Source organism: Trichoplusia ni, chromosome 25, assembly GCF_003590095.1.
Source record: "Trichoplusia ni isolate ovarian cell line Hi5 chromosome 25, tn1, whole genome shotgun sequence".
Taxonomy (NCBI): Eukaryota; Metazoa; Arthropoda; class Insecta; order Lepidoptera; family Noctuidae; genus Trichoplusia; species Trichoplusia ni.
Genome location: NC_039502.1, coordinates 1,403,114 through 1,428,379, shown reverse-complemented (window position 1 = coordinate 1,428,379; position 25,266 = coordinate 1,403,114). Strand labels below are relative to the sequence as shown.

The 25,266-nt window shown below is 37.1% G+C and overlaps 4 protein-coding genes across 4 annotated transcripts; 2 read left to right on the top strand and 2 right to left on the bottom strand.

The window, feature by feature from the left end:
- Positions 1-1,686: 1,686 nt before the first annotated feature.
- On the top strand, positions 1,687-12,078 carry LOC113505305 (CBL-interacting serine/threonine-protein kinase 11-like). The gene is made up of 12 exons (XM_026887930.1): positions 1,687-2,015; positions 2,911-3,039; positions 8,000-8,172; positions 8,506-8,564; positions 8,711-8,840; positions 9,156-9,304; positions 10,131-10,282; positions 10,371-10,672; positions 10,952-11,257; positions 11,331-11,417; positions 11,528-11,588; positions 11,674-12,078. The coding sequence occupies exons 1-12, from the start codon at positions 1,881-1,883 to the stop codon at positions 11,752-11,754; spliced, it is 1,764 nt and encodes a 587-aa protein (XP_026743731.1). The 5' UTR covers positions 1,687-1,880; the 3' UTR covers positions 11,755-12,078.
- LOC113505304 (nucleoporin SEH1) lies at positions 9,711-16,270 on the bottom strand. The gene is made up of 9 exons (XM_026887929.1): positions 16,040-16,270; positions 15,572-15,728; positions 15,281-15,434; positions 14,829-14,936; positions 14,182-14,298; positions 13,845-14,003; positions 13,250-13,410; positions 12,579-12,737; positions 9,711-10,030 (listed from the first exon to the last, which is right to left on the bottom strand). The coding sequence occupies exons 1-8, from the start codon at positions 16,172-16,174 to the stop codon at positions 12,595-12,597; spliced, it is 1,134 nt and encodes a 377-aa protein (XP_026743730.1). The 5' UTR covers positions 16,175-16,270; the 3' UTR covers positions 9,711-10,030; positions 12,579-12,594.
- Positions 16,271-17,150: 880 nt separating this feature from the next.
- LOC113505338 lies at positions 17,151-19,980 on the bottom strand. The gene is made up of 2 exons (XM_026887977.1): positions 19,691-19,980; positions 17,151-19,347 (listed from the first exon to the last, which is right to left on the bottom strand). The coding sequence occupies exons 1-2, from the start codon at positions 19,823-19,825 to the stop codon at positions 17,878-17,880; spliced, it is 1,605 nt and encodes a 534-aa protein (XP_026743778.1). The 5' UTR covers positions 19,826-19,980; the 3' UTR covers positions 17,151-17,877.
- Positions 19,981-20,408: 428 nt separating this feature from the next.
- LOC113505339 (dolichyl-diphosphooligosaccharide--protein glycosyltransferase subunit 4) lies at positions 20,409-21,471 on the top strand. Its single transcript, XM_026887978.1, has 3 exons — positions 20,409-20,518; positions 20,865-20,988; positions 21,373-21,471. Exon 2 carries the CDS (start codon positions 20,880-20,882, stop codon positions 20,982-20,984), a length of 105 nt encoding a protein of 34 aa, XP_026743779.1. The 5' UTR covers positions 20,409-20,518; positions 20,865-20,879; the 3' UTR covers positions 20,985-20,988; positions 21,373-21,471.
- The last annotated feature ends 3,795 nt before the right edge of the window (positions 21,472-25,266 follow it).

The following is a 25,266-nucleotide window of genomic DNA, read 5'->3' as shown; positions in this document are numbered from 1 at the left end:
TAAGTAGGCACCTAGGCTACCATCAATTATCTATCGATCGGAACCACCAATTAATTTTAACAATACCTACCTAGTGCCGAATTTCAAACAATAAGTATTTTATAGTTTTAAGAGGTCCTTGAAAACGTCTGGGTCCGACTAGGTCCGGCCCAAGGCACCTACATCATGATTTTTGTGGTAATAATCACGTCTTTTGTAAAACCACGCGTTTACTTTTAAAACCTATTACATTTCCAAAATAATTGCTAAAAGCGAATCGAATGCACGAATTGACAAGTTGTTGAGTTCACCACGCTAAACCCACTGAGCGCGATCGTTTCACGGTTTCGATCCCCGCGCGGGTCAAGCATTTCTGTGATCCACGAATACTTGTTCTGAGTCTGAGAGTCTTTGCGCACGTGATTTGTGTGTTTGTGAAATCCTCTGCGACACAAAAATTGAATTCTTTAATGCCCTAGTCCTTTTTAAGATAAAAAATCTACAGGTATCTATTGTTTTATTTGTGCATTTTTGTAATTGATAAATTTTCTTGCTTTATGCTGTATTTCATGTGAACAGTGGATGGCTATCTTTCCTAGTCTTAGGTCTGCGAACGCGAACAGATAGGCAGTCGCTTATTGTAAAACACGGTTTGACAGCAAATCGACCCCAACATATTTGGGAAAAAGCTAAGATGATGAAGAACCCCCTTTCCCTACTGGAAATTCGGTATAGGATAAATATTATTCTTGCTGCGCTGCTTTAAAATATGATGGTAGTATCTCATCTGCATTCTTACCAGAACTTTATCTCGTAGCAAAAGCAATTTATAATAAAGAAGCAAGCCAAAGTAAGGCGGTGCCCGGTGGCAATCTATCTGTCTGTACCTACCTACGTATTACCTAGGTACAGCTAATTCCATTGTTCAATGATGATATTATAGATGGCTTTTTTTCTTTTACATCAAGTACTCGGCGAGCCAATTCTAACAAGCCCAAACTCGATGTCAGTGTAAAGCCGAGCGCCTATGGTCATTTTTTATTTATAACCATTTTGTATATGACCTGAGATTCAAACCCGTAACTCCCATTCCAAGCATTTAGGAGAGACGCAATCAACGAAAGCTGAACTTCTAATTTTAATGCATCATTAAGTCGTTATGTTGTACAAGTGCACACAAAATGAGATATAGTTACGTATATACCTTCTAAAATACTGTATTTTTAATTCCCTAAAAGAAAATAAGAAAACATCATATTGAAACAGTAACTCGCGATAGCTGGCCGTGTCTGGTCGCTTCATTAGTCCGCAGTGTCGAAGTGTGATTTATTTAAACCATCTGCATCAGTTGCCTATATTTATATCAATGGATTGCGTTGTTGCACATTATTAGTATTTCGCTTAAGTAAACGAAACAGACATTACTATATTCCTAACAACATGAAACTTTTAAAACTCTGATCTTGTTAAAAAGAAAAGGTTCGAACTCGAGACTTTCAAATCTTTCCGATGCAAATAGCATTTGGGCTGTTGGCACTTATGAATTGAGTCAAAGGCACGGTCGAAAAGCGGCCCGTTTGATATCGCAATTAATTTGATTGACAAGATACTCGAAGCCAATAAAGAAACCTATTTCGTATCTGCGTTCAACGTGCAGGGGCACTGGCGGTTACATTTAGCCGTTAAAAATAGTCCAATCAAATGTCAAGCCCGTCAATAAATAGTTCTAATTTCAAAGACCAAACAAAAGATGGTACCCAAACATTTATTATGACGTTTACAAGTAAATACGATAATAATCGTGTGAGAAAACGTGTAATTTGTATTGTTAGTAGAAATACGTTTTTTTCACGTTTGAAATAATAATAATTATGAATCTAAATTAGTGAGTAAAGTTTAGTATGAAGACTGCCAATATGACCAGGAATAAGGGACAAGTATATAGTGTTGGAAATTATCTAATGACTGGCAAAGTATTAGGGAAGGGACACTTTGCGAGAGTTGAAGAGGCGACACATAGGATAATAGGAAAAAAGGTAACGTTATCATAACATTTTATACCAGCAACTGTCTTTTGACAGTTCGCAGTTTTTGCAGTTGAGAACTGAATGTCGATGACACAACCCGGTGGATATCAAAGATTCTGTCAAGCTCAGCTTAAACTATGTTTTTATATCTTTCAGGGCTTTAAATATTATAACACAATTTGGTTAATATTAAAACCGTGTGGAAGAATTCCGTTTTCTAAAGTTAGGCTTTCTACTTAAACTGCTGTAGGTTTATTTTAGTCGCTCTCGTAACATCACTAGGAATAAAAAAAACCGCATGCCTGTAGAAGACGTGCTACTGTGTTTAGAACACTTACTTCTTAGATACCTATAACCTACAGTCTGTTGTACAATCGTGACAGCGTACTACATCGTGTAGTGGCGCCTCTCTCTTTTACAACTGCATTTATATTACTTTTGCCCACATAAAAAATATTAAATATGTAGACTGGATATTCTGTAACGTATAAAGCTTTGAATATATTCTTTAAATGGAAATATTTAATTCCTAACACGTGATCGCTAAACTAATCTAATGCAATGCAAATGCTGACTGCACGGATAGCCGAGAGGTTTAGGTCACCACGCCAAACCCACTATGCGCGTCGTATCGCGGGTTCGATCTCCGCGTAGGACAAGCATTATTTTGTGTTATCCAATAATGCTTGTTCGAGTCTGGGTGTCTTCTTGCATATGATTTGTATGTTTGTAAATCCCCCGCGACACAAGAATTAAATTGCTTAGTGCGGGAGTCCCTTCAGTCTACCCTCAGCTACTCATATTTGTATGTAACACAAATGTTTAACCGCACCATGTTCCTTGGCAAAAAATAGAGATAAAGCAAATAGTGATATGAGTAAATACTTATGTGTGTCTGTTTCAGGTTGCTATAAAGATCATTGACCTGACATCTATAAAGGAGGAGTATGCCCGCCGGAACCTGCACCGCGAACCCCGCGTCATGGCGAAACTACGACATCCATGCATCGCGGCCCTGTACGAAACTATGATGGTAGGAACAACACCTATTAGTTATGTACTTGGATATATGTTGATCCGCTCATTGGAGCGGCCTGCTCCTAGACTAGAGAGAGGCTATGGGTCTGAGAAACGGGGGAATATTAAATTATTGGATTGTATAAAATCTTCTATCCAATCAAGCCTATTGGGCCATCACAACTTGTCCGTGCACCTACTTCTTGTTATCTCTTCACCATCACCCTTTGGTTGGCTGATAGAGCTTGGCTCAGGCATTAAGTCCGACTTTGTACATAGGTCTATGTATATGTATAAATAAATAAATAAAAGTACCTGTTTCTCCACTCCGCTGTCTTGCTCCGCTTTTATGTACATAGTACATAGTATACATACTTGCAGTCTTGGGGCTAAGATTTATGTGATCCGGAAAACAGTTTGAGGTGTTTAGGTTCCTACAATAATCATTATCTTCTTACGCTCTGGCTGCTCTAGAATAAGTATTAGTACCGTCCTACAGTTGCCCCGATCGAAGGATAATGGTATTTTCTCACAAATACTTGATAAGATATTTATGAACATTCTTTTGGCTCTGACGTGTTACATGAAACCCTTGAAAAATTCTTAGATCTGCCAGTTACAAAGAGAATCTAACCACTTGAGAGCCGATAGGCTTATTTCTTCTAAGAACGCGACTCACAACAGCGGGTCGGGGAGTGAAGAAAAATGCGCGCTTGTGATTGGCTAATGCAACAATGTCAGTACAAATATTTCTGCAAAGTGCCGTTCAATAATTTTTTTCCAAATTAATCGATATCGATAAATCGACTTTATGATTCTTTTAATTCGACTATACAAATAGTCGTAGAAATACCCTATTTAAATGAAAGGTAATGATGGTAAAATAAAATAATGTATAAATGTGATTTTGTTAAAAACTTCATATAATCTATAATTGCCATGTGCAAAATGTACTAGAACGCCCTTATTATTGAGGTTGTGAAATAGATATGCAACTTGATGTGGTTGTAGGTGGTGGTAGGTAATGTGCACAGTAGGTATGTAAAGTAGTACCATTAGGATAAAAAATGATACACCAAACAAAAATAAAATGTTTAATCAACTTTATCCAACCGTATTTTTTTTAATTTTAAAGACACAAACAAACACAAACCTTCAAAACTTTCAAAGCCAAAGAGATTTAATTAAGAGTTCTTAAAAAAACACTCACAATTCTGACGCTCTCAAAATGATATTATAGTAAAGGTGGTGGTAACGAAAAACTAGAATTTAATATTAATGAACAAACCGAAATAAGTTATTACTGATTTTAAAATGAATAAGTTTAGTGTAAGTTTTGCGTATAAAAGCTTTAGGGTCCTGATTGTGCTTAGTTAAAAATGACAATCGAGCGTCTACGTACTTTTGGATTATGCATTTTGTTAAATCAATCAAGTGATTAGAGCTTTCTACTTCAAATTGATGAAATAATATTTCCGGGAATAATTTTTTCCCGATGAACGATTTCATAACTAATCGGATGAAGTAATCTGTATTACATTTTGAGGGCAGTACTTTGGATCCGTTTCTTTGATCGCCCTCTTTATGTACATTTCACAACGGCGACAAATTTCTATAACGGTGGTGGAACCATAAAGTAACTTGTTCTTATTTAGATCTTTTTGGTACTGTAAGGAGTTAACATTTTCTAAGCCAATCAAAGCTCCAATACACGTTGACATTTTAATTTCTTTATCAATGCATGGACGGTGTAGCCGGCCATGTATTCAAGAACCCTTTCACCAAATTCTGAAACGTGTGTAAGATCTTCAAGTTCAGGAAAATCTACATTTTCGCTTTCAATTGACTTTTCATGTGTGTCTGTAAGGTCTCTGTATCGTGTTTGACATTGATACGATCCACTGGTGATGTACATTGCAAAATAGACATTTGATGTAAAGCAGAGCAATTTCCACTGCCGCTATTTCTTATTTGTGCATAGGTGAGAAGCTTTTTATAAATACTCTCGAACTGTCGAGCGCTGGGATTATTGTTTGAACCCCCATGACATCTTACACTTCCAAAAAAATGCTCCAAATGATCCTGGCTGATTTTGTGGAGTGGTAAGTATTTTAATGCGTAGTTTGGATTTACAACGAGGTCCTGGATAAGGTATATCGCACTTTCGATACATACACAAAATCCTAGAAATCCAGTATATCTTGGTGATTTTATGAGTAGAACAGTTGATCAGTATTTTTTATTTTTATCTGAGTAGACAAGTTTAATAAAGTATCTTTTGAAGCCCTAAGTTTTACTAGCACATTGGTTGCATTTTCAACATTTACCGCCCTTTTCAGGCCGTAACCGTGGGTATGCGAGTCTAGGATATCAAATAGGTCATTTATCAAGTCCAAAAAACGTGCTGTCGGTGTAACCTGCTCAAATTCCCGTAAATTGAGTTGTTCCTTGCAAACATGAGTGAATCTGACACACTCTTGCTAAAAATTTGGGTAGCCAAGCTCACTTTCATTATTTTACTTTTAAAAAATATGTGAGCTGCTCTGATGCGATTAGCAAGATGAAAATTTTCTGCTTCTTGCAAATTATGTAAATTTACAAGTGTTGCCAGGAAATGGTCTCACCATGTTTGTCTTGAAAATTTTTATAGCACTCGAACGCATTTCTTATTAGCTTTATCATGTGCGCCGGATCTAGAAATACTGCAATTTTATCATCATTGCTGGGTTTTTAAAGGTAGTATTGAAATTACTACCTTCAAAAGAACAGCCTAACTTTTTGGCCATCGTCAAATTCGCTGGACAACCGTCAAATGTGACAGCTTAATTCCAACACCAGCTTCTTCTACTAAATGAATGGCTTCCGTTAAAAGAGCCACTTTCTGCTCAGAGTTAACGCCATTTATTAAAAAATATCCAATTGGAATTTTCCAGGAAGCGTTGATCGGTACCAACAAAAATACTAGTGCTTCCTTGGCTTCATCTTGGCAATCTGTTTCCAAGCTGGTACCGAAACTAACGTGGCCATAATACCTCCGCCTTGGGGTGATATTCGACTCCGCTCTTATAGCCATTTCATCAAATATAATAGTAGCGTAAAGTTTTTGTTTTGATTCTGTCGCTTTGATTTTAATGGCATCAATCGCCTCTTTCGTAAACCCTGGTTTACCATCAACCGACTGATACCACTTTCTGAGCGTGCTCGTGGCTGGTAAACATGTACTAAATGTTTTCTTACAAAATTATATGCCTTTGGCGAATAGAAATGCCAGTGTCAAAGCGAACGCTCGTAATTCTGGAGAGTATTTTAGTTTTGGCATATGTCCTGTTTTAGATTAAGTATTTGACGTTTAACTAGTTCTCGATTTTGTACACCTATGCAGGATAAAATATTTTCATTTTCTTCGGTTATATAAGATTTTTGAGACAATGTATTTAAAATTTCTTTTAGATTCGCATTTTTTTTTACCAACACTCTATTTTTGTCTGAAGCCTCTTACATGTTTTTCTGTTATTTAGAGAATATATTAGATGGTCTATTTGTCGTTTCATTTTGCGTTTTCGTGGACTGAGCTCACCAATTTCTGGGTCTACTATTACTTTGGTATTCATTGTTGAACTCTGAAAATATAATAAGAAATATTAATAGTGGACTTAACAAACTACTTAGTTATAAAGTAATATGTGAAATATTATAAAATTAAGCTTACGGGACTTTCATAAACATGGGAAGCCTAAGAATGTGACTATCATCTAGTAGACCGCACGGCGCAAGAGTCTGGTCTTCAATTATTGTATTAACTTCAGAATGCACTTCTGTTTTTGATGATAAACTCTAAAATTGAAAATATCGGGTACAACAACCGCAGTTACATTAAATTTAATCCACTGACCTATCATAAAAAAATCAACTTACTTGGCCGGTATTGTGATGCGAAGGCCCAGGTACGTTAGTATTAGACTCAGTCAAACTATAAGGTGAAGCCTGTAATAAAATAATGTTTTATATTATGTTTGACTTTTCTTAGCATTTTATCAATAAAACAAATCGTACCAAAATTGGTAGAAACATTGTTGGTATTGCTGAACTAAATAAACGGCGACGTTGTTTTAAATACTCAAAACAATCAGGTGTGAAGTGCCTTGAACAGACAGCACTGTATTTCGTTGGGAACCAATTTCCCTATTAATTTTATTCATCCACTTTTCTTTTAGTTCCGGAATCTTCGGAAACCTAAAATGAAAACATGTACTTAATTAATTGAGCAAAATAGTAATGAAATTCTTCATATAATTTTTCTTAAATTTATTTTGTGATTATCGATATTTGTTTGAATTGACTTCAGCTAAAAGTAACAGCACTATTTTTACGATAAACCTACAAATTGGAAGAAAGAGATACCCGCATTAGAATTGACTAATGAAAGAAAGAGACTTTCCAAAGACATAAACGCGCGTTTCTGCACCTTTGCATCTGTCACCCGCCATCCATTTTATCTTGACACATACAGATCTCGTATAACCTACAAAAATAAATAAAATAATCGTTCTGCTTACTTACCGGTGAAAAGTTATACCATCCTTTTTGTAACTCGATGTCTTGGAATGTTTCCCACACCACTTCACCGCACAAGAAGGCATTTTAATGCGTTTTAATTGCAAAATAATTTTAACAATTTACGATAATTTAGCGTGCGCACAGGTCTAACACTTGGACACAAACTAAAATGGTCACTCATACAGATAGCTTATATAGGCGACAAAATACTAATAGTTTTCGAACGTCAAAGCACTGGATGCGCCGTCAAGAGGTTTTATAGTCTTTGGCCAGTTATCTAACAATGTTTTCCTTCATCCATTTTACCAAGTCATAATTCGAAAAGGTATTGGCCAATGCCAATTTATCCTACGACTTTTGACGTGGTAGCGAACGGCCGTAGGCTATCACTGTTTGGTGATGCTATGTTGCTTGTGTAGCACGGGCCGCGGCTGTACGTGGTGATGGAGGCGGCGGGCGGCGGCGACCTGAGCGCGCACGTGCTGGGCGCGCGCGGCGCCACGCGCGGCCTGCCCGAGCCGCGCGCGCGCGCACTCGCCGCGCAGCTCGTGTCCGCCGTGCGACACATGCACGCGCGCGGCGTCGTACATCGGTAACCAAGCTTTGAGCCTTGTATTATACTTATTGCCTTTAGTTTGTAAAACAAAAATAGCACCTAATAATATTTGAAGCAATAACTTCTTTTGGAAAGGTAAACGGATTCGACGTAACGTGTTACTGCGCCAATGCGCTGTCTGGCTTCCCTTTCTCTTAAGCGACAGCAACTTTGATCATGGTTTTAAAAATCGCATCCGTCGATGGTTCCGAGACTTCAACGTTTTGCTTCAATTACTTTTTCAAAATCGTCAATATTTTTTTTGCCTTTTTAAGATTTTACTCTTTTTACTAATTCCTAATGTCGAGTGTCTCTTTTTGTGTTTTACAGTGATTTGAAAATGGAAAACATCATGCTAGACAGCACTAAGCAATTTATAAAAATAGTTGGTAAGTAGAGTACTGGTTATCTTTTATCTAGCTCTTAACAGTCTAGTTAGAAATCATCTTGCATTTATGAAGAATTTATATTTAAATAAGTAACTATTAGACTAAATGCTCATTTCTAAATGTTAATTTATATTTCCTCCTGTTAGACTTCGGACTATCAAATATGTGGAGTGGTGGGGCAGCTCTGCGAACCCCGTGCGGCTCGCTCGAGTACGCAGCACCGGAACTGTTCGTCGACGGCCGCCGATATGGACCCGAAGTTGATCTATGGAGCATGTATATATCTACCTTTATTCTTGTCAAATCTTTGTATGAAGGAATGTAGTTCAATTATATTAGTTTCGTAAAACCCACGGATATAAAAAGACCCTTTTCAGTGTTGAGACTAAATAGGCCCGATAAGAAGCAGAGAGAGAAATGAAGCTACTTAACTGACATCAGCATCTCTTTTAAAGACCTAATTGTCAAGTTTATAAGAAGTCTGTATAGCCTTTCCGGAAGCTTTTCGATTTGTGATGAATATAGATCTTTACGCCTTATTTTAATGGGTACCTTATATAGATATAGATATTTCTGAATTGTATGTTTTAGAGGTGTGATAGTGTACGGCATGGTGACGGGCGGGCTGCCGTTCACGGGCGCGGAGGGCGGCGAGGGCAAGTCGCGGCCGCAGCTGCGCGCCGCCATCACGCGCGGCTTCACGCGCAAGCAACGCGCCGCGCTCGCCTGCGTGTCTCCCGGTACACACTTCATAGCATACGCTAATAATAACATATGTACTCTAATACTGGTGCCTGCCCTCTTACTACCGCTGTCATGATACTACTTTTTACCAATTACGAGTATGAGAAAAACCCTTTGACAGACGGGAGGTTAAATTAGTTTAACATTTGGAAGCACTAAATACGCTTTGATTGGCTTTGAAATAATGCAACTGTTTACTTACGTGTATTTATCGGGATTGCCCGAATAGTTTCGGGCCCAACCGAAGTCCTTAATCATGAGCTGACGCGGCGGGGTCAATCTGTCCTAAATTTCATCATTTAATAATGAATCATTCTTTGATTGGCTGTTAATATCTAACGGAATATCGTTACCGCTCTCATTCTCTCTCTCTCAAGCTATTAGTATTAATAAAAGAAATCATAATTTTACTGAAAAATATTTTACTTACAATTTAACGTACAAAACAAACAATGCTTATTTTATGACATCGGTATCTGTGATCCCGATTAACTGGAGACGGTCAATCAATGCCGTGTTACGACTCAAAATAGTAGAAAATAGTTCGGTTAAAATATGAATTTAATTGTTGAAAATTGGTACGTAACGTTAATGGAATAAGGTATCTTTTGGTACACGACATTATCGAACGTTTCACATTGAAAACACTTCATTATCAAATAATTGTCCACAAAAACTTTGATTTCGTTTCTGGCAACACTCTTCACTTACCTATATAGTACCTGAAACAATGTATTTAATTATTAATATAATGGGCAACACTAATTTGAAACATAACATGCTTGTATAAAAGCTAATTTATTTTTATTTATCGGTTAACAGAGTGTAAGGCGTTCATACAGCATCTGTTGGAGCCAAACGTGGAGCTCCGCATGAAGATCGAGGAGGCTTCTCGTCACCGCTGGGTGAGGAAGTCCGGCATGAAGATGAAAACACACCCTTTTGGCAACGTCGAGGCCTCTTCTAACAGGGAGGTGGGTTCACTTCTCAAGATCTACCTACTAACAACTCTTTAAACCTAGTTACCCTAGAAAACAATTCAATTGTATGCGTATTTTGTAGATATACCGTCAGCTATCAGAATTATGCAGCATGACGATCATGGATGTGGTGGCACAAATAAAAGCGGAGCCGTTCGGTCCGATGGCGGGCATGTACAACATCAAGACGCACCTGCAGCAGGCGGCGGCCGTGGCGGGCCCCGACCTGCTGTGGTCGGCCTCCGCGCAAGAGGCGCGGCCAGCCTCGCCGCCCGAGTACCGCGCCAAGTACGAGCTCGACCGCGACTACCCCGTCGCCACCAGCCACGCGTCCAGCAGCAAGGCGAGCGCCGCCGCCGCCATGTCCGCGGCCGCCTCCATCGTGTCGCCCGCGACGCACGCCACGCACAGCGCGCACACGGCGCACAACAGCCACGCCGCGCACGCCGCGCACGCCGCGCACGCCCCGCACAGCACGCACACCCCGCACGCGGCCCACAGCGCGCACGCGGCGCCGGCGCGCCTTCCCTCGCAGCGCATCCGCATCCCCAGCACGCCGCCGCGCCCGCACGAGACTAAGTTCAACATCAACCGGAACGTCACCGAGTCGCCTCCCAAACCGGTCCCCAAACCGCCGACAGTGGACAGGACCCCCAAAAAAAGCCAGTTGCCCAGCCCCAGGATGATCAACAGGCCCCTGAGCAGCGTGTACGGCTTGAAGAAACCTGTCTACAAGGTGTACGACAACGGAGACTGCGGTCTGGACCCGCGGCTACCCAGTATCGACGAACATTCCAGTACGGACGTGAACGACGCAAAGAAGATGACGAGGAGCAAAAACATTAGGATGCCGTGCGTGCGGAAAGTGAGCCTTGATGAGGAGCGGACTATGAGACTAGGCAGTTGCCCGAACAGACTCGGTGATAAACGCGCAGAGTTCTATAGGAAGGCAGGGGACGGCATACCGAGGTGAGCAGCTGAGTTGTGTTACCATCTTTATATCCTCACTAATAATTATTATAATTTCCATACTGTTTAACAGCTGGCGAGCTATCGGCTCGCTTGGCACACCGCCACCCAGAATCCTCCTACAGAGCAACGCCACAACTATTAAACGAGCATCTTTGGGGTACGTAAACATTCTCTAAAGAATTCGTAAGCGTGCATACGTTCTTAACCAAAATTCACGAGTCTCATATGAACTAATAACTCGTATTTGTTTCATTTCCATTCTTACAGTAACATCGTCAGTCCGCACTCATCTTCAAACAGCCACTGCAAGAGCGAGAGGGCGATGCCAGTACGTTTTAAACAAAACCGATTTATAAATATTCATGAGTTTTTAAGGTTTACGGCGTACTAATGACACTTCCGTGTGTTTACAGGTCGGTTGGTACTCGACCCGCAGCATGGGCAAGGAACCCTCTCACTTGCAGCGACTCCGACGCACGGCTCCGATGAAGTGAAGAACAAATACCAACGCCCCTCCACTCCATTAGCCCACCGCCACACACTAGACTAATCGCCTTAAAAACTCAAACCATGCGATTAGTCGCCAGTGTGCAGCGGACATTAGTTTAAATTTTTGCGTGCTACCCTCATTGTAATGTTAAGCGAATAAGCAGTTATTATATTGTACGCGCTCGACTTCCAAGCAATCGTTTTTGGACTAGTATTTTTTTGTTACGTTTATAATAATGAGTTTACATACTAAATAATAGAGTGTTATGTTATGCTTGTATGCATGTATTTTATTGAAAGATTAATATAAGATGTGCATTAAAGTATTATTACTGTTTTTTATTTTTCTCTCAAACGAATAATTGTAACTTAGCAACTACTAACTGAAACGAAAATAGCTTACATGAATGTCTTTGCTTCAAAGAGCTTAGTTGTCTGTAACTTAAACCGATTGAAGATTCTATGATGAGTAGAAAACTTTCCAATAAATAAAATACCTACATATATCTTAGAAAATTACCTAAATAGAAAAAATGCGCTACTTGTCATGTATTCATGGATGGCTGGACTGACGGCCTCCCGGAACCACCCGACGCACAATGGACCGAATTGGAGCCTACGAGCGGAAAAGGAAGCCCATGACCAGTATTCAGCAGTATTAATCTAATATATCAAATTCTCGTGTCACGGTGAAATCCTCCGAAACGGCTTGACCGATTCTCATGAAGTTTTGTCTGAGAATCTGACATCTATTTTTCATACGCCCATTTTTTTTATTACCTAGAAGTAATTTGTATAGCTAAACAATATTTTTAGGCACAATATTTACCCCAAGTCGTCTGTCCTCAGTGGAAGGGCATATGCGCAGGGTTGGCCATGGCGGCCAGCCGCGTGTAGGTAGTGCTGGGCCGACACAGCGGCGGGGAGTCGCCCGTCGCCGGCTCGTTCTTGAACACCGCCACACACTTCCACTGGTTCAAGTATTGCACTGCAACAGTTAAAACGTTATGTTTACAGATGCACCACCGCTATTTGCTTTTGTGAGTTAGTGTGCAGATTTTGCCTCCGTTTGCGGACAGTCGTTTCTGCTTTGGACTGTTCGCCGACAGGACGTATCATTTTTCAGATATTCATCTCCTGAAACACAGGATTACCTAGTTCAGGCTAATTACCCCTGATATAGATTTGGTACTCAGCTGAAACCGGTTGGACTGGTAGCCGACCCCAACATAGTTGGGAAAAGGCTAGGCCGATGATGATATAGATTTGTAATAAATTAGAATAAGGTGATATAATGTATTTTTTGGAAAAAAATATATTGTTATTATTCATTGATGCAATGTTTTACTTATAGGTGTTTTATCTAAATGGTGAATATTTGTTAGTCAGGATGTCAGGTCAGGACAGATCGTTTGGTCTATGATTATTTAGATAATGGTTGATTGTACATGTATGTTATGTCTAATTACACAAGACATTAGTATGAGACATATAACTCACTCTTCCACAGCCTGACGCAGCAGTCGTCCCCGGAGGAGGCGAGCAGCGTGCCTGTAACGTTCCAGCCGACGCGCCACACACACGAGTAGTGCTCCTCGAAGGCCGCCACCACCTCCACCTTGAAGCGCACCATCGCGCCGTTGTTCGCGCCCGACGACTCCCTGCACACATATAAACCTCTCACTTATCCATACACGCTATATAATATTATTACATGACAAATTACAGCTATGACCGATGACCAAAAAATGGTGCCTGGCTCGGACTGGATGCAGAAAGCGAAAGACTGGGTATTGTAGCACTTGGGGGAGCCATTTGTCTAACAGTGGAGCTCGATAAGGCCGAATTGATTGATTTGTAGGATATGCAGTCATCCTACTTAGTTATTGTGACGTCATACACTAGTAAAAACAACCAGAGGTACAATTACAGTGTCCAATCCTTGTTATTGTTTAACCAATTCTTACTAATACTATTGAATGTGAATTTATAATTGCTTCGAGTCTTATGAACTATCCGATCCGACTTCCTGGCATATGGGAGATCAAAAACAAAGACCAGGAGAACCGTCTATAGGTTTCTCTTAGTTACTTACGCAATAGGCTCTAGCTTGATGATGCGCACGTCCTTAGTGGCCACGGCCAGTAAGTGGAATGACCTGCCGAGGTTTGGAGCGAACGCGATGTCGTTGACAGGCTCCTGTACCGACGCCAAGCAGTCTGTTCGCGTCCAGCGCCGAGATGTCTCACTGTACCTGTTAAAACATAATCTCTCTCTTAAAAAAAAAACATTCTCTCTTGGACCAAGACTCCTGGCCTACACTACTCCTTCCTTCCTTAGAAAAGGAGACACTACTCTATGACACTATTTTTATTACTGACAGGAGATGAACATATGCAGATGAATCTCCAATTAAAGTTATAAAAACTTACTCATATATAAACACCTTTCCATTACATGCTGTTGTCTTGTCTGACTGTACAGTAGCTGCCGCATTTGTCGTGTTTGGTTCATCACTGCCCACAGCAAGCATCGGCGGGTGCGTTACTCTGGCAAAAAACAATTATTACACACAAAATGCATTAGTAGATAATCTTGCAAAAATAATCTTATATATAAAAATGAATTGCTGTTCGTTAGTCTCGCTAAAACTCGAGACGGCTGAACCGGTTTGGCAAATTTTAGTCTTGAAATATTCGTACCAGTCCAGGGAAGGTTTAAACGGTGAGAAAATATGGAAAAATGCTGAAAATAAAAAACTGTAAAATAGCCACGAGATCGATACTTCGCGGGTGAAACCACAGGAAACAGCTAATGTGGTATATATATTTGTGCATGTTTGACAATGATGTTTGAATATTTTAAAACTTTTTATATCTACATACATCTATATATATCTACTTGATTATCAACATAGTAACAGAGTAACAGGACATTAAATGACTATGATATTTTACTAATTAAACAGCTTATTGTTATATTTTTAATTTGGCAAAGAATAAAAAGATTGTCTTGCTAGTTCTTCTTCATAGTAATCACACTAGAGTAAATATTATTTAAAGAATATATAAAATTATACCTGGATAATGATGGGTTCCATGATAGACAGCTGATGGAAACTTTTGTAGGGATCTCATGCTGCAGGGTCCACTGAGCAAGGTTCATTACATCTGGTGCTTCATATATCCTATCAAGTAACAAAACTTAAATATACGTGTATTTCATTAAAAACTTTACTTTTATACCATTCAAGTTATACAGTTATAGACGCTAGTAGGCATATTTAAATATGTGCTTTTTTCACTAACAAACTGGCAAAAAATATGTTCATAGAAGGTAGCATAATGTAAAAATTAAAATGTATTATGTAAAATGCCTTAGTGACACTCAGTTAGTAACAGAGATTACTTGTGGGAGGCAGAAAATCACAAAATATTAATTAAAATGCTTTAAATAATAATCAGTACTGAAACCACCTTTAGAAGTAGTAAATCATCACTTATTTGCTTATTAACCCAATAAATATTCTACCTTATGATACCATCAGCAGAACATGTGACTAGTAGGAGTCCCAAGTGTTTGGGACCAAACTTCACATCAGTCACTGAAGTTCTTGAGTCCACAAGGTTTGATCTCTTCAGCCAGGTTCTCAGACCTTTCTCTGAACCCGATGATGCTGTGTCACCTACAATTAAAATATATTTAATGACCAATAGTGACCAGAATATAACTTCCTTGCTTAGTAAAATTCATGATATGAAGCCTGACAATAAGATAATATAAAATATATATATAAAAGGATTTATTAGAATGTAATCTTACCAACTTCCTCCCAAATTGCAGCTGTTCTGTCAAAAGAGCATGTGGCAATGACCTGACCAAACTCAGGGTGTGCCCATGTGACCTTCCATACTGATCCATGGTGTGCCTTCCAACTCGCTGTAAGACGCCAGCCACCATTACCATCCGAATCCCATACCTGGAATAAACGGCAAAAGAAACAAAGTTTACAATAACTCTTTGTATTCATTGGACGTTACCTAAACCTTAATCTTCAAGATGGAAATCCGATGCCATAAAAATGCTACAACATCAGCAGAGCTGATGAATAAGAAATGTTAGCCAAGAAAGTACTTTTTCTAATGAATTCGGTTCAAAGATTATATTCGTTTTTTACGATAATAAACACACCTTACATAAATGCGCAATATGTCTATGAATATGTGACGAGTCTTAAATTGTACACTGATTATTATTACCGCGCTTTTGTTTGCTAACAACTCAACCCACCTTTACGTACTGGTCACTGGAACAAGTGGCCATTCTTTCGCCGTAGAAGTCGTACGCAACATCGTGAATCAAATCCTTGTGATCAGCGAATATCGTTTGTGATTCGAATAAGTTCGTGGCTGTTAATTCACCCATTTTGTATAAAAAAATCTTATAATAAGTTCAAATTTATTCTTGATAACCTAACTTACAATGACAAGATAATGGTTTTGAGTTTGACACAAGTACTGTCAACAAAACAACGTTTCGTTTTTAAACCGACCTGAAGTCATAGACAGAGGCATGTATTATCTTGTTCCGCTCATCGGGATATAAATAGTAAATACATAGAAATAGTAGACGGTCGCTGTGTAACTAAACTAAAGCTTTTTCATCAAAGTATATTACTCAATAATTAGTATTTTTTTTCCGAATAAAAAGGTATAATTTGTCATATTACTCATTACTGTATAACGTTTATTAACGTATTTGTATTTATTTAAAATAACCGACGCTGAACCTTCGTTGCACTGTGCAACGCGTCTATAGTGTGCAACTTGCACACTATAAGACGCGTTTATTATACCTAATTAACTTCAGCGAAAAGAGTGACATGACAAAGCGTTTTTTTGTTTTTATAATATAGCAGCATTAGTAGCAGCCGGCGATCACCGGCGATTGTCCGGGAAAGTAGTGGCATCTTATTAAAAAACCAAAACTTCCACAGTACCCATACCTCTTGGACTTTTTACCTCAAAGCGTAATAGGCTTAGGTAATAGTAAGATTGCACTATATTGGTTACTAGACCGAATATTTGAAAAACATCAGAAATACCTACATATGATGAGTTGATAAACCTAGCTGGAGACGCTTTACAACATAATTTGCTGGGAAGTATGGATGGATGGCGTGAGCGATCGTTATTATGATCGATCAAACGTGTCTTTAATGAAAAGCAAGTCTAATCCGTGGATGACGTGCCATTATTTCACGCTATGATTTGCAACCGATATCGTTTTAATAACTTTTCAGACTCATTTTCGATTTCATGCTTTTCGTGACTTCACTTGCTAGAACTTTAGGGTCCGGTCGCAAAAAATAGATATAAGAAACACTAGTAAAAGATTGGAGTGTTAGAAAATGGTTTATTGAATCCACATCTACTTAAGTAACTATTAACAAACAAATTAACAACAACGAAATGCAAACATCCACAGCATTCGAGTTTGAATACACTAAAATGTAATTGATATTATTGTCCACTAATAAAATACTGGTAAGTAAACATCTGGCAAAACATAATATTTTTCTAATGGCACAGATAACTAGCTTATTAAAACTTCATGCTGTTTTTAACAAGCAAATTCATTATTATTATACAAAATAGATTTGGCACTATTTGTATTTTTTAGGAATGCTTATTCCCTTTTTATTTCAGTCATTACAACAATTTATATAATTGCTCAACATAATTTACATTTGTGATACAATTTCATGGTTATCTAGAATTTACAACTTTTTTTTGTTATTTTTATTTTGAGATTCAGATATTTTTTTTAAGCTAATACAGAGTATTCATTTAGAATTATTAGAGCATGAAGGAGTTAACATTATTACAGATTTACTTAATCTCAGTAATTGAAGATATTATGCATGTGGGCAAGAAGAGCACCAACATAACACCGCTTTTGTGTATTTGTCTAGTGATGCCAGTCATTTTCTATCAATATTGGAATGAATTATTATTTTGACAACATTTCAAATAGACCTAAACAGACAAATTTTACTATAACTAATCAACTGGCAACACTACACCAGTTACACATTGAAATACGAATTTTGAAGGTTCATTACCAAATTATAAATAACTCTGTCTTGCTTTCAGCTGATCAATTTCTAATGCCAGTTTTCTATTTGTTTCAACTAAAGCATTTTGATTATGCATCATATTCTGCATTTGCTCACTCAAGCCTGTCAGTTGCTTCTCTAGATACAACTTCTGCTTAGTGAGAGCCATCATAATGTGGAGGAAATAGTTCCTGTTATCATCAGCTACATCTGCAAGAGTCAACTTTACAAAATCTTTCAGTTCTTCAACAGCCTTTGTCTCCATAGCTAAAGCTTGGTTTGAATTGCTCACAGGCCTCAGATTAGACATATTGACATTGGAACCCCGTCCATCATCTGGAACACCATTTACCAAGATAGGTGATGGGAAAACCAAGTTCTCAGTAACCCTGCTGTTCACTGGTGTAGACACTTTACTTATATTTTTTTCAGAATCCAATTGGCGGTATCTTAATTCATGCCTGTCACTTTTCCTCTCAAACTCTGAGGATTTATTTCCATCTTCTTCATAATCATTTGATTTATCAAGGCCCATCATGACAAGAAAAGAATCAGCTTTATTGTCACCTTGTGGTGAAATATCCAGATTGTTTCTTGGTGGCGAATCAGATATGAAGAACATGTCAGAAGTCCTGTGCCTCACAGGGGAGTTAATTTTATGTGGAGAATGATTCATTTCTGTATCCTCTCGAAGGCTTATATCAGCTGAAACCAGTTTCTTCCTTATAGGTTGGAAGGAAACTTTATGGACTTCTTCCTCATGCCCCTTTAGTACTCTATGAGGAGTTGTTAGGTCCCTAAGATCATACAACAGTACTATACCATTCTTGGTTCCAAGGGCAACTTGATTATCAGTATTTATTGCCAAGGAGGTTAAAGTGTAGGAAGTCCTAGTAGTTGAAACAACATTCTGTAATCTCATGTCATAGACATGCATGATCTTATCATAACCACTAGAGAGCATGACATCTCTGTTAATAAGAGAGTAGGCAATATCACTGACAGGTGAAGCATGGACATTTTCAAAGAAGGCTTTGTCCTTATTAGTGGTTATGTCACGAATCACAACATGACCTTCATCAGTGGCAAGACCAAGTAGGGAACGAGATTCGTGATGGAATTTCATTGCAGAGATACTCTTGGAGCTGGCAAGCTTCACTGTTAACACGGGAATGTTAGACACTAGACCATAGATGACAGTATCACCATTTTGCATTGAAGCAGCAAGGCTAGTATTCTTGGCATTATAACTAACAAAATTAACACAAGATTGTTGAGATGGTGTAGGGAATGTTTTAGTTATACTTTTATTCTTAGTGTCCCATATCATGACATTGCCACTTCTGGTGCCAATGGCAATATTGCGGTGACCTTCTCGGTGGAAACTAGCTGACCAGGTGTCTTTGAGTGGAATATGTTGTAAAGTTCTGATGTCATGATCTGCTGGGCTTAATATTTCTACTACACCTTTAGAGTTGACCTGAAAAGAAAACATTAGAAGCTAATTACAGTACATCTTCATTTGTTATTCTGAAAGTTTCATGGATGAGTAGAATTAATTTATTGGCCCCTAATGATAATTTTTACTCATATGAGAACCAGTAGGAATATTGAACAATGTAACTGTAACAATGGTACAATTTATCATTTCAGTAGTTTAAAAACAACCATTGTATGGCCTCGGACAACACAATACTTGGCACACCCAGAGATTATAATTGATTGAACTACATCTATACACATAATTTATATGTAAGTTCTACGTAAATGTTTGGTACTAATTATCTAATTGAATACTTAAATTTGATAAGGAATAAACGTACCTGCAACAAATATTTGCTATCATCACTCCAAGATATATCCCGCAAAATGCCTTCATAACACCAGTAACTTTTTTTCAAATCCCAACTGTTGGTATCGTATAGCAGTAACCGGGAGCTGATAGAGGAGAAATACATTTTTTGCTTGGAATGTCAGCCCCGGTTAGCAACAGGAACTTTCCCCTCTAAAATGCTTTAATTGAATGTATTCCTTAAATTAACATAATAACAAAGTCGCTGAAAACAAATTGAAAACGTAAAATTTTGACAACTTTGACAAAAAGTTGTCTAGGGTTGCCTACTCTAAGATGTTATTTAATTGGGTATCCGCGATTGTCATTTTTTTTCTAATGATTTTTAATTAAATGTTTTGCTTTGATTTATTCATAAGATTTATATGTAAATGCTAAAACGATCTAATTATTATAAATCAGAAGGTTGGCACAAAATTTCAATGTACGCGTTCCAGGTATCAAATTTTAGCATATTGTGCATGTTTATTTTGTGACACAGCCACAATCTACTTCTCAATTATTTAATATTGACAATATATGATTGCATTTCCTTAAACGTTTTATGTGATTCCTTAAATTCTTAGCAATGTGATTTTATCTACTTTTTTGGCTTCATAGTTATATTTTTTATTAAGTGAACTAAAAAAAAATAAGTTTGGAAATCTCGCTCAATCGTGATGGAGAATATGCTACAAAAGTACAAAAATGCGGTATGAACAGTTCTGGCATTCTCTGGACAAGTTTATCTGACGTGTACTTGTTTTCATTGCGGTGGCCGGAATTTAATATTGTAATTTAGCCTAACTCCCAAAAATATGTGAGTATTATAGGTATTTATGTTTCAAAATTTATTTCATAGCAACAGTAACAAACTAATCTTTAAATTTGTTCGTAATCTGATGTTTTATCAATATTAAATTACAGTAATAACCTTGCTTTTAGAAGCTTATCTGTCTAGAACTCTATAAGGAAATGATTAATAACACTTTATTTGTAACTATTTTAACAGAAGAAATCATCGTTGCAAGATTCTATGTATAGCGGGAGTTATCCGTTTTAAATAAACAATACATTTCAATTCGCTCTGGAGATACACCTCACAACTTCATACAAATTGTAAATAGGCATTCAATACTCATTTTAGTTCTGTTAAACTGTTCCAGAAACACCAAGGCAACATGATTACCGACATCCAACTGGCCGTGTTCTCCAACATCTTAGGCGTTTCGATATTCCTGTTGGTCATCCTCTACCACTACATAAACGCTAACAGCACAAAATGAATGAGTAAGATAGTAATTTTTTAAGTTTAATATTTCAGTTCTTTTAAAATATTACCTCAAAACATAACTAGAATTTAATCTCACCACTTTATAATGTATGAAGTAGTAAAACTACACTTTTTTATGCCTCAGAAGAACCAAACATTATAAATGTACCTATATGAATAAATAAAATGTTTTATGAAGTTTTCTATGAATTGGGCAAAATATAATGACAAAAACATGGCTGGAGTACCTCTATTCTTTCTATGTTTCATGTTTTATGTTAATATTAAGAAGTTATACTTAAAAATAGGAATAAAATAGTAGAGTTTTCCAGTAAGCAATAGACTTGCCATAAGTTTTAATAATAGTGTTTAATTAATTAATGTAATTTATTTGATTGCAGGTAAAGCACCACAATTCAGCTTCAATATGTTATAAACTTATAATTATATAATTCCATCTAATATTAATTAAGATGTAAATAAATTAAGTTGTCTCATAATGTTTGTATTATTTCAAGAAACCAATTCTTCATTCCATGATCAGCCATCAATAATGGAGGAAAAATATGAAAAATTCTATCATTATAATTCTGTAGAGTATTTTTAAAAATCAATAGATTGATAGTATTTTTTTTATAACGTCTCTTCAGCTGGGACTATATTACTGTCACAAAAAAATATATTCTCAATTAATTTGTAGAACAATAACCTAGCCTATAGATTATGTTGCCACGAAAACCAATTAAATCTGCGATAGCTTGAAGGATACTCATTGTTTATAAAGACGGAGTAATCTCCCTTTCTTGGTATTCCAAAAAACCTATAACAAAGATTTAATCATAACTGCAGGGGCTACAATTACAATAATGACATAGCTTATCCATTCGCTAAGTATTGTGCTATCTAACTGTAGATGGCGCTGTGATTCTTAATAAATAGGAGGCATCGCACTACCGCGGTTTTAAAACCTGGATTTCTTATGTACTTTTAAGACTATGCACGGGTGCAATGTTAATACATACTACAAAAATTATTTTATTTCATCCTATCGTAGTAAAAATATGCGTCTGGGTGTAATTTATATAAGTATTTATTTATACAATAAGTATGTCGCTTGCAATTATAAAGGTTGTCTGGAAGAGATTGCTTTTTAGCAATAAGACCGCCTTCTGTACTTATCATATTTGTTTGTATTGACCTAATTTCTTTTTCCTTATGGTGTACAATAAAGATTATTCTATCTATCTACGTTTATCAGTTGCATTGTATTCATAATACAAGCTTTGCTTAGTTCGAGACTAGATGGCGTTGTGTGAAAGTTGTGGAATATTATATTATAGAATTTTATAAAAGCTGAAACGATGTCTGAGTACCTAGAAGAGCTGATTTTTTTATATAATACTTGGGTAATAGGTGGATGATGTTTTTCATTAGCCAGGCAATTTTAACTATAGATTTTTTTGGCACTATGAAATTATATACGACATCACATTCGAAAACTGAAAAACCAACAGTATTTCTCCACTATTTAATGGTTGTTTTATTACTTTAAAGATTTCAGCATACACAGGGATATAGGGACAGAGAAAGCGACTTTGTTTTATTTATGCTATGGTCAATGCAAAATGCTTATTGTAAAACCACTTTATTTTCCTAAGCTTAAGGCTTATAAAGGTTTTTAAATTTCTAATAGAAAAGTATTTGTCTATTAGATATGTAAGTAGGTGAGTATACAATACAACTCTACTCAAGTCTTAGAGAAAAAGTAGGTATAAATACTTCTAAATCAAAGTCACATGGGCGTAGCCAGCCATAGGCTCAGGGTGGGGCAGCAGTTAACCAACCCTCCCCCCGATTTTTTTTTTGTTCTGGCAGAATTTACTTAGCACATCTACGAAATTATTTTTTGATTCGGCGATCATCGTTCTTGAACACTAAGCATACACAGGCCGATTGGACAGTCGGACATGGCTCGGCAAGAAACATAGCCAGCGCAGTTTTTACGCTGAGATAAAATTGCATTTCCGAAATCTTGAACAGATCCGCCACTTCCATCTCCTTTTTTGTACCTTGCTTTTGGATATTATGATTGTTGTTAAATAAACTCCTTATAAGTCAGAGCCAGTGTGGCTACGCCCATGCATAGTTACATTATCACGCTGAAGTTTTTAAACATTCAAATAGGGTAAAGCCATGGACTTAGTCTAGTAGGTTAAAACAGTTAAATATTTTAATCAGTAAGTATTAGCTAAGTTGTTTTCTGTAAACCACTTTACTTACATAATTTCATATGGATAAATATTTTTGCTGTTACATCAATATGAGTAGGTATCATCAATTTACTGAGGTGGCCTTGCAGTTGTAAGAACGTGATCGTGTAAAAAGGGATTTTTGTTATTGAAGAATGGCAAGGAAAAAAATGTAAGGAAATTGCCAATATTAGAATCTGGAATCATGTGGATTAATTAATGCAATGCCAAATTATTACTATATTATTTAATTATTATACGGAAAGAGGCCTTTGCCAAATCATTTAAGAAATAATGTAGACTTCACTATTCTTAAATAATTAAGGCGAAAGTTATAGTAGGTACTAATTAAGACTGTCTGAATTCGGGGAATTTTAAACGCGATTTGACGAAAGTATTTAATTTATGTTAGAGATAACTTAAAATAAAATTCTTAAACAGATTTGATGAGAATTTACTGCTGTTTATTCCCATGTCCCTACTGGGGTGACGTCCGCGTCTTAAACATGGCCGGGGTTTGTTTCAACATGTTGTATTTAATAATATTTTACTTAGTTCTTTTCATAAAATGAATAAACACTGCATATTTGTAAAGAAATTTCGGATACTGGAATAGGTGCTTATAAGCCCCTATAACAGGACTTTCCAATACGGAAAGATGCCGATGTCCAGATGTGAGAAGTATAGATATAGGCTGGTGTAGGGTTTATTATTTGTATACCTATACTTATAACCTATACTAATATATAAAGCTGAAGAGTTTGTTTGTTTAAACGCGCTAATCTCAGGAACTTCTGGTTCAAATTGAAAAAAATCTTTTTGTGTTGATTAGATCATTTATCAAGGAAGGCTATATAGGATATAACATCACGCTGCAACGAATAGGAGCGAAGATACAAAGGAAAATGTGGAAAAAACGGGGAAAATTATTCATCTTTGAGGGCTTCCGTTGCGGGCGCTGCGAAAACGGTTCAAGATCTTCTAACATGGACGAAGTCGCGGGCAACAGCTAGTTTGTAAATATTTTTTTCACAGGATATCTTCATGCGATGAGACTCGGTCCTTTTTAAAGACGTGCAAGGGGACACAAGTCCAACACACAGAGGCCTTGTTAAGAACTTCAATTTAAAATGAGATGGGACGTGTACCAGGGGCCATGAGGCAATGAGGCCTATGAGTATATGAGAGGACTTATATTTTTATCCTCAGGAGCATTTTCTATTCCATCAAACAATAAGCCAGAAAAAATACATGGCAGGTTACCTACTTGTTATTCTTGTCGTTTTAAAAGTAAAAAAATGTGCCTATTTACCTTCGGTCATACAATGTTAATATTAGTAAACAATGGTATTATTATGTTATAAGGTTAATATTATGAATTTTTGATGGCTACATAGGGTTGCAAAAAACAGTAGGTACAGTATTATAATATAAAAGTACAGTAAATAATTGTTTGTAAAACATAATAACTCTTATTAACATGACAATTTAAGTACGTAGGTAGATAGCGTTATAGGTATTCCTATAATACGTTGCTTTTAATTTTAATTGCACAATTATTGTTTGCCAGATTTGTGTTTTTGTAGAATGCAAGAATACGGGTTTAGTTTTCATATATAGGTATTATTATGTATTGTTGTATATTATATTATTTATATTTCATATATCGTTTATTTATCACAAACATTCATGTGTGTTTCAAAGACTTATGTTTGTTATAATTGATAGAATCCAATAATCAATGGACAAAAATATAGATAATATCTAAATTATCACACCACACCAAGAATAGTGTGGTATGATAACTAAACGATATTCGGGTTCCGAACACAAATGGTAAGAGAGAACTCTATTACCACATATGACCAATGCTTTGCCGTCTGTGCACCCGTTGAATTTTTACAGATGATGTATTTTTGTTGCTGCTACAACTAAGTAAGTACAAATAATAAGACATAAAGGTTGAGCAGTGGGTAGGTAGTATGGTCATAAATTTGATTCCCGTTCTCTATAGCTTATTCGTACGGAACCCTAAGTGTCGCGGTT